We start from the raw sequence: 13,067 nt of genomic DNA, 5'->3' as shown, positions 1-13,067 counted from the left end.
GCAGCCGGGACGTCACCTGCATTAGGGACAGCAAAACCCGCTGCAGTTTGGCCCGTCTTTGTTTTAATTAAAATCCTCTTTGGGGCGTAGGAGAGGCCTTTGTTGATGCACCTGTCCCCCTCCAACTCACAGCATTGTGGGGGTCACGCGCTGCTGAAATTCAATATTTCTGCTCCGTGCTGGGGTTGGGGAAGTTGGGAAACTCAGCCAAGCCCCATCCATGAGGAAAATCAGGTTGGAGGGACAAGAAATCACCTTTTTTCCAAAACCAGGGCCCTGAAACGGGACGTGTGACCCTTTTGGTACTTTGCACCGCGTATCACAGCCTGCAAACTACCCCATAAAAGTGTTTTTAGCCCCACAGTAGCTGCCAGGTCAGCACTGCTACGTGCCGGAGCAGCTCGGGGCTGGTTTTGGTTCCTGCTGCCACTTCCTGCTGGCCCAGGCCAGGGGCACAAACACAACACGGGGCAGCGCCGCAGCTGCTTGCAAAGAAAAGACGGAGAGGAACAGAGGAGGGAGCAGCTGCAAAGGGGGAAAAGATTGCAGGTGCATGGAAGAGTTGGTGCATCAGCGGGAGGATGTTTACGGAGCTGTTGCAATGGGTAAACGTAAAGGGGAAAAAGAAATGCTCTCATTGGCATCTGGGAAATGCTTTGGGGCTTCACCTTTGTGCTGCACGGGGTAAGAGGTGTCCCAACGAATGGGAGGGGATTTGGGGGGCTGATGTGGGGAGTCTGGGGGGTGATTCACAATGAAGCTGGGACAGGGACTGTAGGATAGCTGGGATGGGGTCCAGACCCCAAGGCAGCATGATGCATGCTGCCTTGAGTGCAGCACACTCACAAAAACCCTTCTGATAACAAACACAGGTTCCCAACATTTTCAACCAAGCTGAGACAGGACGGGCCGCAAGGAAATGCTGCACCTCGGTGCTCATATTGGCAAAACGCTTTATTTTGAGATGCTCCAAATCCACCCTCGTCCGCCATCGGGACGGACCGGAGCTCCTGCCCGGGCACTTCAGGGCACCACGTGCCACCACTTGGCTGCTAGAGGCTTGCGGCGGACGTTGGTGCCGCAGTGGACGTCGCCAAAGAGGACGTGGTAGGAGAAGTAGTCGTTGATGAAGGTGCAGGAGAGCCCCAGGGGCTCGAGCAGCGCCCGCACGCGCTCCTCCAGGCAGCACTGCCCGGCCACCAGCGGCCCGAAGGGCTTGGGGATGCCCAGGTGCCTGCCCAGCACCAGCATGTTCACCTGTGGACGGACCGAAAAGCAGGGTTTTTTTCACCCAAAAGGTGAAAAAGGAGGGTGCAGAAGGGAGGAGGTGGTGGGGAGGGAGGAGAAGGGGCACTGGGGGGGTATCACCATGTCTGGGAAGTAGGCGTCCGCACGGGAGCCATTCAGGATGAAGAGCTGGGGAATGTCGATGATGTCCTGCTCGCTCAGCCCCAGCTCCTGCTTCAGGAGGTCGCGGTTCCAGTCGATGCAGCGCTGCAGAGAGCGGGGACCCTGACTTGCCTCCCCAAATCCCTCACACGGACCCCTGTGGACCCTATTGCAGCCCAAGCCCCATGTTCTCCATTGCATCCTTTTTGAGAGACCTCCTGAACCCACCCCAACCCAAGCAACCACCTGCCTTGGGTTTCACACCTCCCACTGGGACAAAAGCCGAGGCCCAGCCAGCACCCAAGGGTGCTCAGCCCCTTTGCAGCTGCTCCCCTTGCGTGCATCAACCACCCGGCAGCCGCATGCGAGCAGAGGCGCTCCCCAAATCCACCCCTGGCTACAAAACCCCCGCGCACCTGCACATGCTTGTTGTCGTTCCTCAGCCCCTCATCCGCCAGGATGTCGTCGATGCTCCTCCGCTCGGTGCCCGACATCCCTGCACGGGGACGGCAGCGCAGCGGTGAGGGACGCCGCCGGCACCCGCTGCCGCCGGGACGCCCTCGCCCGCCGCCTTACCCACGAGCTGTGTGGCTTCGCCATGGCCCTGCCTCTGCTTCTCCTGGAAGAGCTTGTAGCAGGCGGTGGGGCTGGCCAACAGGAGCCGGAAACCCTGTGGGGATGAGCCCAGAAGATTGTGTGTTTTTTTTCATGCAAATAGGAGATTTTCACGTGCCAGCCCATGCATGCCCAAACCCAGCCCCAGGGGTTGCACAGGGCACTCATCGTTTTCCAGGAAGCCAACCCAAAAGGAAGGCGATTCATGCACAGGGCTGGCCTTGCCTTTTGCTCAGAAGCCAAGTTGTTGTGTTGTGTTGTTTTTTTTTTTTTCTCTGATGATTTACCAAAATAAAGGGCTTTCTGCATCAGCAGCAGATGCCACATGCGACACTGGGGATGCAGGGACACTACCTTCCTGTCGTATGCGGGGACAAAGGTGAGGAACTCGTCCACGTGGCCCACACTCAGCCACTCCGAGTAGATCTCCACTGGTGCTTGCACTTTCTGGGCGTAAAGGAAATCCCTGACCACCTTCGACATCCGCCGGCCGGAGGCCCTGGGGGCAGAGGGAGGAGGAGGAGGAGGAGACGGAGGCGATCGCACCCAAAATGGTGAGATCTGTCCCCAAAATGCCCGACGCAGAGGGAAGAAGTCACACCAGTGCATCCCATTTTGATGGGAAATGCCAACATTTCTGCCCACTTGTAGCCATTTCAGGAGGGAAGAGGTGGGAAATCAAGCAAATTCAACGGCCAAAGCAAATCATCGAATCCCAAACTCTCACTAATCGGCTAACACAATGCATGGGGTGTATAGATGTATACATGCAGATGTACCTTTACAAAGATAAATGCATATAACTGTACTGTTATATAAATATGTGCGTATAGGTGTATACACATATATGTTTGCATATAAATGTATTGGTATATAAATATATGCTCACAGATGTGTCCGTGTATATCTATATGTGCATTACATTCCTCCATTCCGCTTCAGCACATTCCCCCCTGAAATGGGCACAAGGTTTAATTCACCCCATCCTTGCGAGCCTTAAATCCCTCCCTACATTTTCTTAGACAGCCAGCAGCAGGCTGAGAAAACATTAATTAAAACCTCTTGTAATAAGGGATAATTACGGCCCCAGCGAGGCTGGGAAAATCCCATTTTCCCGTCAGGGTAAGTGAGGCACTGAGCGCCGCAGCAGCACAGCTTGCTCCGTTTGCTGTCCTGGCTCAAATCCTGTCCGGACTCAGCCCTGTTGTTGTTTATCTGGATGAAGAGCCGCCTTTGTGCGGGCTTTGCAGGGTGCTGTTGTTCCCTGCCCACAGCTGCTGCCAAGGGCAGAGCAAAAACAATTTCCAGTTATTCAAGGTTTTACCCTTTTCTGAACTCCCTTGCTTTTCCTTTCAAGAAAACTAGGCATGGTGTTTAGGGTGCTGTAGGATCAGAGTGAAAGCACCAACATTTTGGGAGGGGGAAATAATCATAGCGGTGCATGAAGGATTTTGCACGGGGAGAAGGAACAGCAACGCGGTTTGCATGTGAAATTTGCATGTGGGATTTAGCCTGGAATTTTCCACTCGCTGCAGCCACTCCCCACAGTTTTCGACACTTTCTTGTCTCACCAGGGCAGGGGGCTGCCGATCAGGATGCGGCCCAGCGGGTACTCCTTGCCCCGCACCGTCACCGGCGGGCTCACATCCAGGTTGCCGAAGGAGTCGAGGCTGGAGGCTTCATGTCCAGGGGGCTCGCGGGTCACGTAGCCAAAATCGGGGCCCTGGGGAAAGAGGGGAGCAGTGATGGGAGCCGCTGCCGGCCCCAAGAGAGGATTTTTGGGGACAAAGGGGTTAGCAATGCCCTGCCGCACCAGGATCTTTTTAAAAGCAAAGTCCTTCAAGCCTCTGTTCCTGGGTGAGTCGAAGACCACAGGGAAGGTCTTGTGCGGTGCTTCCACGTAGCCGAACTCCAGCTCATCCTGTTGGGGGAAGAGAGGAGAAGGAGGAGGAGGAGGAAAGCTCCTGGGGGTGATAGCCATCTGGGCGAAGCATGCGGTGAGGGCGGAGGAGGAAACGGGGAGATCCTGGCACAACTCGGCTGCTGCCCAAACCCCAGAGCTCCCTGGTTGTGCCGGGGGGACCGGGGGTGACGCCCTGCCCACCACCGCGGCGCCTGGGACAGGTCCCCCCCACGTAAGCAATTCACAGCCACGAGGACCAGCAGAACAGGGCTGGGGCTTGCTGGGGGAACATGTGGCCATCCACCCGCGTACCCGGCGTCCCGCTGGCAAGGCACCGCACGGTCACCCTTGCAACACCCTATGGGTTCCCTCTTGCAAGGGGTCCCCACTTGCAATGCCCCTCGGAGTCCCCCTTGCAATGCCCCACAAGGTTCTTCTTTCAGTGGGGTCTCTCTTGCAATGGGGTCCCTCTTGCAATGCCTCATGGGGTTCCTTTTGCAGTGGGGGCCCTGTTGTAATGCCCCATGGTGTTTCTTTTGCAGTGGGGTCCTTCTCACAGTAGAGCCCCACTTGCACGTGGGGTGTCTCCTCTAATAACCCACATGGTTCTTTCAATAGGATCCCTCTTGCAGTGGGGTCCCCCTGGTAATGGGGTCCCTCTTGCAACGTCCCCAGGGTCCAAGCAACACTCTTGTTGCCACCACCAGCAGCATTTCCCTATGTTTTAGCTCATGGTTGTCCGGTTCATCTCTTAGCATCTGTGTGCTTCCCCCAAGCAACGCAGCTCATCCCTCCCGGGGTGTCAGCAGTGGGGACAACACCCTGTGTGCCCCGTGAGCCCGTAAGAAGCACCACAAGAGACGCGTATTACAAGCATCGAGTGATGACCTGGATCCAGCGGTCACTCCGGCTTTCGACCTCTGAGCAGATGGTCAGCTTGCAGTTGGCTTTCCTCAACAGGGCCTGGAGCTCCTCCAGAAAGACCTCGTTGGAGTTTATGCCCCTCTTGATGCTGGGGGGAGAGGAAGGAGCGAAGGCTGTAAGGAGGGACCACAGAAGACTTCTCATCCCAACCGTGCAGCACATTTCTCATCCCTAGTGCACTGGGCAATAGCTTTGCATGAGGTTAGCTCTTGGAGAAGGTCCTTCAACCTTCTCCTTGGGGATGCAATGAGCGCAGCAGTACCAGAGGGGTACCAACAGCAACATTAGGCTCCAGTACGGCATGCGTAAAACAAGGAAGGGTCAAAAGCTTCTCCTTGGAGAGTCCCCAAGCCTGGGGAGTGATGATGGGGTGACATCCCTCCTACCTGCAGACAAAAACCTCCAGAGGCTGCTGGGTGTTGGGCGTCATTATCCAGGGTGCCATGCGGAAAACTACCGTATCCGTGAAAATCGGGGTGCCCGGCGAATACTGCAAGAGGCGAAATGCTGGAGAGCAGCAGTCAAAAACCCCAGTAGGTGCTTTGCGTGGGACAGGGACGGGGCAGACCCCACATACCTTATGGGGGACCTCCAGTAAGCTGACGCTGAAGGAAACCAACCCGGAGAAGCCCGCATCAGGGAAAGCCAACCCTTCCACGTAGAAGGTGTTTTCTCCACTGCCGACACGGTCTAGCACATAGGAGAGCTTACCCGGCCCCAGCACGGGTTTGTACTGGGGGTGTGAGTCACTCCCTGCAGAAACACCGAAATAGCCAGCCCGGCACGGGGCGGCCACCCCATCCAGAGGGCTGGAAAGAGGCACCAGCGAGGAGGTGGCTGATGCCAACGTGGTTTGCAGAGGAGCGGGTGTGCCTGCTCTTCTCTGGGGAACACACTTGATCTGCTTGTACAAAGAGGACTCTATGCCCTCAGGTCAAACCCTTTCAAGGTGCGTGTCTCAAGTTAAGCATCTAATGATATACTTGGCTCCTCTGACCTGATTTTCGGCAGGGAAGTGCTGGGATCCACCAACCGGGGTGTTCAAAGGCAAAGTGCGCAGCCCGACGAGATGGACTGCTTTGGCGCCTGGGACTCTGCCTGCGCCGCAGAGGTGCCAGCAGCCACTGGGGGGTTATCTGCTTGTGAAGCTCTCAAAACTTCAGCAATCCCACTCAACAGAGCCTTTTTTTTTTTTTAAATTATTTTTTCCCTGTACAGTTTTTAAGCTCCCCATATAGCCCCATCTTCTAGAACAGCAGAGGAACTTTGGGGATAAACAGGTGTTTCCAGCAAGCGCTGGCACCCAGCCCTTATCCATAGCGAGCAATAAAACAAAGGGTTTGCCCACCCCAGGGTCACGATGGGCTGGCCTGGATATCTAGGAAGGGAGGAGGAAATACTCACGTATGGCATGGAAAACACGCACTTTGTCTGCGTCCGACTCGGGGACGTGCAGGACCAGCTGGTAGTCAGCAAAGATATTGCTGGGACCTTGAGTCCGCAGCAGCATCACAGACATGTCCTGGAGGTCTATGGGGGGAAGGAGACAAGGAGAGGGGACATGGGGAGGCTTCCAGCCTCCAGCATTGCCTGTGGGCTTTGCTATTTATTCTCCATGCAGTCTTTGGTTGTGCGTGGATTTATAGGGCAAACCAGATGGGATGTTGCATAACGCTCATAGATTTTATAGAGATGTCCAGGAAAATAAAATGGGGAAGGAGATGTGGAAAAGAGCCAATTTCTGTTGCAATGCGGAAACAGGTAATGCTGTTGCTATCTCTAATTGCTCTGATTACACCAGATAATGTTTTTGCCACCCATTTCGCCATCGCCAGACACGTGAATGGCGCCTTAGACCAGAGGGAGAAGGATGGAGGTGCTGCAAGAGGCAAAGCTCCCTGGTGTGACCTTACAGGTCCCCTGGTGCTGTGGGTGACGCCCTACCTGCACTGGTCCATATGTCCTACCTGCACTGGTCCGTATGTCCACCTGGCCGCTGTCTGTCCCCACCGCGCCGGGGCTGTCCCTGTCGCAGTTGACCAGCAGCACAGCACCTTGCCCATCCGGACCCCACGTCCACTTGGCCTAGAGGAGAAGCACCCAACGGGGATGGGAGCAGAGCCATCAAGATTTCTCCCTCCCAGCCTCCTCCCAGTAGTGGGTGGACTGGGAAAACCCTATAGCCACATCCATACTCAGAGGAGATCCCACAAAGTGCACTCAGGGCTGGTGAGGAGAGGGCAGCAATGTTTTCAAGCCACTAAATTTCCTAACCTCAGCTTCCAGCCAGGTCAGCAAGGACTATTTCAAACAGATCTTATCTTCTAACAAGCCAGAGTATATCTGCCAGCCCTCATTTGAAAGAGAATATCCCATTTCTAGAAACGCATCTCATCTTGATGTACAATTTGTGCTGCTGATCTGGCTGCAGACAATTACCCGGGCGTAAGTGCTTGGGCATATGCAGATTTCTTGCCAAGGGGGTAAATCTCTTGCTGCTTGCAAAACTTGCAGATGAGTCATTTAGTGGCACGTTTCAAATCAAAAAAAAAAAAAAAATGTTTTCTTCTGTACTATCCCTGGGGCTGGACTGGAGAGGAAGGAGATTTTGGCACAGAATAAAAAAATAAAGTGTTTTCCTCCTCAATTAGAAGGCTGAGAACTTGCCACATTATTTTCCCTGTTTCAGACACCACCCAAATCCCTCTCCCTCCTGGAGATTTGCAGGGAAGAGGCTGCAAAGAGAAGCTCCCCGCATTTACCCTCCACACGTCGCCCAAAGCCACGCAGCGTTTCTCATTACCTTGTCCTTCCCTTTGCTCCTCACTCTGCCATTACGGCTCACATCCACGTCCAGGGATATGTCTGAAACATCAGAGCGAGAAGGAAGCCATCAGCATGGGAACGAGCTCTCAGGGACATTTTGGGCTCATCCCCAATGCTAGCATTGAGTCACCCAAAGCCAACCCCACCTTCATACCCCATTGTGGCTCCAGACCCAAAGCTGCCAACAAAACACCAACAGAAGAGCAACCCAACAGCTTTTTTAAGGCTTTCCCCACTTGGTCTCCACCCGTCTTCTCCCGTCTTGGGTCCCCCAGCAGGGACGTACCCACTCCACGGCATTTTTTTGTGGTTTCACCAATTCCATGTTGACCACTTTTTCATGAAGTCTAAACACGGCAAAGGGATGAAAGTGCCTTCACCATGGGTGAGCGGACACTAAATAATTGCTAGGGGTGATGCGAAGTTTGAGAAGGACTTTCGCTTTGAGAGCTCTTCTGGGCTCAAACTGGAGGTCTGCCGGAGACCTCATCTATATCCTACATAAATCTGTGCAAAGCCTATCTTAAGACATATATCCACTGAATTGGACAGAGGGAAATGTATGCAGCATGTGTAAAATGTGGGCACTGGAGCAGATATTGGCCTTCTCCTTGATGCAGAGAGGAGCACATGGAGAAGCTGGGCCTGTAATTTTGGAAATGAAGTCCTAAATCTAAGCAAGCAAAGAGCTTTTGTAAGGTCAAAGCTCTGTGGACAGCAGTGGCCCTGGATGGCTCCAGTGGAGTCCATGGGACGTGGGAAACCATCAGCCTCTTCAGGGGCAATTTTGGCAGGCAAGCGCATGACTTGAGGACACAGGTCTGACTATCATGTGAGTGCTTCAGAAAATCCCAAATTTAGGGTAATTAATCCATCCAAGTGGAAGACTCTGCATCCAGACTAGTTGTCTAGACTCCCTTTGTAGTCAGCAGAGGAAAATAGGCATTTCAAGGGAATGATTCATCTCATCCTAAACTCCTGAAATAGGTCAGACAACTACATTTTGGTGCCTATTCCTCTCCACCAGCTGCACTGGAGGTCGAGGAGGGGCTCGCCAGCGAAAGGTGGGTGACATGGTCATCTTTGAATCCTCCTCCATCAGCAAAATCGTCTCGGCGGTCAGAGGAGGCTGCTTATTGCGTGCGTTGGGTGGGGACAGTGCCCAGCCTGCGTCTTTTTTGCACCATATAAGGCAGCACAATAACATTTTAATTGTTTCCCTCTTGCTTGTCAGCATAAGCTGTGAACACCCAAACCATCACTGCACATTGCAGATGGGCAGTCTGCATCCCCCAGTTACCTCCCATCCCTTGAACCCAGCTAGATTGCGGCGTCAGGAAGGGCTGGCCGCGTTCGGACAAGTGTTGCCATAATACGCACCTACGCAGGTGAGATACAACCAAGCCACCGAAAGCTCATTCTCTTCCCGTCCGTAGTATGAAATCTTAACCTGCGAAGACATCACCACATCATGACCCATGTCCTGTCATGCTGAGTAGGTCTTTCCACTCATTGGGTTGACCCGGCAATGCCATACAACAAGGTGTTGGAAGGTTCATCAAAGCCCTGCTCCTTTAATCATAGCTCAACCAAACAATTTCTGCATGCTTCAACGCAAAAACTGGCATAGAAAAAGCCAAGGCAAGACTATTTTTTTTGCCTGGCATGGAGTTTCTGACACTGGCTTTTGCAGTCACTGTTATCTCTTTTTTAGGGCACAAAATGTCATCTCCTTCTCCTTCTTAGTTTCATTTTTCGTACACAATGATTACATGGTTCTGTTTAGGTTTCTGAGTTTATTCTAAGGACATGCCTGATGTTAGCACTGCCTGGAAGTGCTCGAGCCTGCCCTGCTTTCCTGGAAATTCTGACTTAATTTTTCCAGCTTCAATGCATAAAAAGGAACTAACCTTATTGTCATTGACGGTCTTGCTGGTGACATCGATGGTCACTACAACCTCTATATCAGGATCCAGTGGCCATCTGGAGTTAAACATGGGTTTTGTCATGGGGTTGTGGATGATGTGGACCGTAACTGCAGAGGTGGCATGGACATCGAATGACGTGGCACCTTTGGGGGTAGATCTGAAACAGAGCATGAGTTGTCTTTCCTGTTGTCCTCTGTGGACCCAAATAGTTAAACTGCGTCTCCTGGAATTAAAATCCAGCCTTAACCGGGTTTCAGGGACTAAGAAACCATCTTCAGGTGACGAAATGTGTCGTCTGAATTTTACAAGTATTATCTCTGTGGCGTTGTTGAGCAAGCAGGGCTCCCACTGGAGCTCTGGCACGTCCGTCCGTGGTTAAGCCCAGATCGTACATCTCTGAAGCTGGGGCACCCAACCTCCTTCATTGACAGGAAGAAAAAAACCCAAACGTGAGCATCCCATCACAAAACCCAGACCAAGAGCAGGGCCACATTGGGCTGTCACCCATCGGGGAGCTGGTTCTTTGCTGTTGCATACCCTGACCTGAGAGATGCCCAAAGTGGAGCAGAACCCAAAGCCGAGTGTGGAGAGCCTGCACCCCACCTGTATGACATCCCTCGCCTTTGAAGTGCTGCCTACCTGCTCATTACAGCCCCGGCACCTCCGTCCGGGGTGCGCGAGTGCTCCAACCTGTCTGCCATTGGGAGCCAGCCTCCCCAGCCGCACGCGGAAAGGGACACAGTAATAAATTTTAGCAGGGAGAAAAAAGCACAGAAGGGATTTATTCCTGGCGTTGCTCTTGGCATGGCAGCCCCGGTGCCTGCAGTAGCTCGTATGGGGAGATTAAGGTATTATCTCGCTTGTCACCCCACACATTTACCAGTGTGCAACATTGCAAGACTACCCGCAGTCTACCTGCACGCTGTTGCATGCTATGACATCTCAAATTTGGGTCTATTCACCCTGATTTCACAGCCCTTGCTCCTCTGCATCACCCCACTGAGACACAAACTTCTGCAGGATTCCCACCAAGCTCAGTTTTCTGCCCCAAACCAAGCCATGGTCAAAGCTTGAAGCATCCATCACTGAATTTCCCCCAGCATGGAGAGGGCTGTCGCTCCCACCAGTGCTCTGAGGGCATGAGGGGACTCCTATTTTTTTTAGCCCCGATGTTGAAAAAGCATCTGCCGTATGTCTTCTTGGGCCAAAGCTCAGATTTGCTACCAAGGAGCCAAATCAGCCCATGATGGGACTTGGGCCCCATGCTTAAATGCTTGCTGTGACTTCAGATTGAGAAAAATAATGTAAATAACAGGGTTTTTGTATTCCCACCTGGCTGAAGGTAAAAATGAAATGTTTTAAGGGCAGCTGAGGCTGGGTCCGAGCCCCATCGGGGGGATGTCAGCACCTCCTGGCCCGGCTCCAACGTACAACCCAAATAATTGCACCAGCTGTGATCCCGACTGGCTCAGCCTGTAGCCGCTATCATTATAAACGTGATTTATTAAATAATGACAATGTCACAGGAGAGTAAATACAGCCTCATATCTGGCCAATAAAGCAACCCCTATGTTTAACGTCAGAAAAATCTCTTCTTGTTACGTCGCCTGTGCAAACCCGCTCGTGGATTTTTTCTGCCTGAGCCACACATTTGTTCTTTAACCCAGTTTAGCTCCAGACAAGTTGCTCATCTTGAATTGCTGTTGCCTAATGCTCTCGCAGCCAGAAATAGATCCCACTTAGCCGGGGTGTGCATGGGCTTTGCCTGCACATCGTCATTGCTCGGCTACGCTTCGACGCCTTGCTTTTGCTGGGGCCGACGTCCCTCCTTCGGGCGCACCTCCCCATGGGATGGCATCGCCTGAAGCAGAGCTGGGGGCACACGTCCCCCATGCACCGAGCTTGGATGAAACCTCCGTGCGTGCCCAGAGATCTTTCCCCTTAACACCCATCGCTTCCAAGCAAAGAGCAAAACCGCCCAACGCCTTTAGGCTCCCCCTAAAATCCATCATCCCTAGGGATGCTCGCCGGCACCCTGACCCCCCCCAGCCTTACCGGTGGGTGTCAAGGAAGACCTCGGTGCCCAGCACGCAGACGCCGTAGCTGGCGCGGCTGGTGGACATCTTCACGACCTGGCGTTGGGGCATGATGTGCCGTGGACGGCGGCCGCATGTGAAGGAAGCTGCTGCCTGGCTGCCCGGCTTTGTAGGTGAACCAGCATGACTGGATTAAAAGGCAGGGGAATTTAACTCCTCCTTCCTCCCTTCCCTCGATGACGGGGTGGACCAGGGACCCTGCCGTCTCCACCTCCGCCACCCGCGAAGCTGCCGCCCCGCTCGCAAGATGCGGGCGATAAGGCAGCCCCCAGGGCCAGGCGGCAATTGCGGGGCCAGGGAGGGGGCACAGGGGCAGGACGGGGTGGGGATGCGCAGCCCTGCCCTGGATGCTCAGCAGCCAGCCCTTTCAGGGCTCATTCTCCCCTTTTTCCCTCACCTCCCTTACAGCTCCAAATAAGGACTCCAAAGCTTTATGCATTAAACATTTCTACCCCCTTCTGTTATGCAAGATGGTAGTTTAGGCTTATTATAATACACGGTATCATTAAAATGAAGTATTTTCTTTAAAACAACCCAAATTTTCCACGCAGGCTCTCCACAGGTGACTCACGGCCTCGGCTACCCCATTAGGGCAATGCCTGCATAAGGCACTCACCGCTGCAGCAGCAAAAGGAAATGTTTGCTCAGGCTGGTCCTTCCCTTCATAACAACTCCGGATGAACGCGACCGACAGAAATGGGTGCAGGGAAAACTGGTTATTTGGCAAGCAGGGGAGGGAAGAAAAAAGAAAGCAAAACAAGGCAAGAGGCTTTCAGCGGAAATTAGGGATTCTCGGGTGTTTTGTTTGGATGCGGCATTTGGGGAATTGTTTTTTTTTAATGCGCGTGAAGCTCCCACGGGAAATGCCCCGGTCGCTGGAAGAAGTGGCTTTCTGGAGATAGTCATCTCTCTCCAGGCGATCCCAGGAGACTTCGCTAGACGGCGAAGAGGAAAACTGGGTGAGATGGATCTTGCTGCTCCTCTGGGAAGGAGCTTCAGGGCCAACACGGGATGGAGGCGGCAGCAGCCCTGCGTGTCCCACAGATGGAGACAAAAAGGGAGATGGGGAAACTCCATCACCGCTGACCTGACATGCTGACAACCCCGCTGCGGTTCATCCCCAATCTCGTTGCGACAGGGGCAGGGTGATACGGTGACGGCACAGTCCCCATTTCCACAGGGCGATGCCTCCCTGTGCCGTGCCATGGGCTGGAAAGTTCTGGAGCTGGAAGAAAGGCAGCTTTGCAAGCAGCAGGACCCCTTGCAAGCCAAAGGAGCTGGAACAGGCTCGGTGGAGCAAGGAGGACTGGTCCCCACCATTGCACCAAGCTAAATGTCCTCAGCTGGGGGAGAGGCGAGCTGGGAGCCGCCACCTGCACGCACCTT

The 13,067-nt window shown here is 53.6% G+C and overlaps 1 protein-coding gene across 1 annotated transcript; it reads right to left on the bottom strand.

The window, feature by feature from the left end:
- Positions 1-511: 511 nt before the first annotated feature.
- Positions 512-13,064, bottom strand: LOC308181242 (protein-arginine deiminase type-1-like). The gene is made up of 16 exons (XM_080564218.1): positions 11,641-13,064; positions 9,568-9,742; positions 9,038-9,107; positions 7,635-7,696; positions 6,799-6,916; positions 6,236-6,361; positions 5,409-5,584; positions 5,218-5,321; positions 4,796-4,919; positions 3,818-3,925; positions 3,576-3,727; positions 2,359-2,503; positions 1,966-2,059; positions 1,806-1,885; positions 1,369-1,494; positions 512-1,257 (listed from the first exon to the last, which is right to left on the bottom strand). The coding sequence occupies exons 1-16, from the start codon at positions 11,730-11,732 to the stop codon at positions 1,024-1,026; spliced, it is 1,986 nt and encodes a 661-aa protein (XP_080420344.1). The 5' UTR covers positions 11,733-13,064; the 3' UTR covers positions 512-1,023.
- Between the last annotated feature and the right edge of the window lie 3 nt (positions 13,065-13,067).

Source organism: Anser brachyrhynchus (assembly GCF_964034855.1).
Source record: "Anser brachyrhynchus genome assembly, chromosome: 21".
NCBI lineage: Eukaryota > Metazoa > Chordata > Aves > Anseriformes > Anatidae > Anser > Anser brachyrhynchus.
The sequence above is the reverse complement of the archived record's forward strand: the minus strand, read 5'-3'. Positions and strand labels throughout refer to the sequence as shown.

Coding starts and splice junctions, on each gene's coding strand:
- LOC308181242 (XM_080564218.1), bottom strand. CDS start 11,732: ATGCCCCAACGCCAGGTCGTGAAGATGTCCACCAGCCGCGCCAGCTAC. Junction 5,322..5,408: donor TACTGGAGGTCCCCCATAAG/GTATGTGGGGTC, acceptor CGCCTCTTGCAG/TATTCGCCGGGCACCCCGAT. Junction 1,886..1,965: donor CGAAGCCACACAGCTCGTGG/GTAAGGCGGCGG, acceptor GTCCCCGTGCAG/GGATGTCGGGCACCGAGCGG.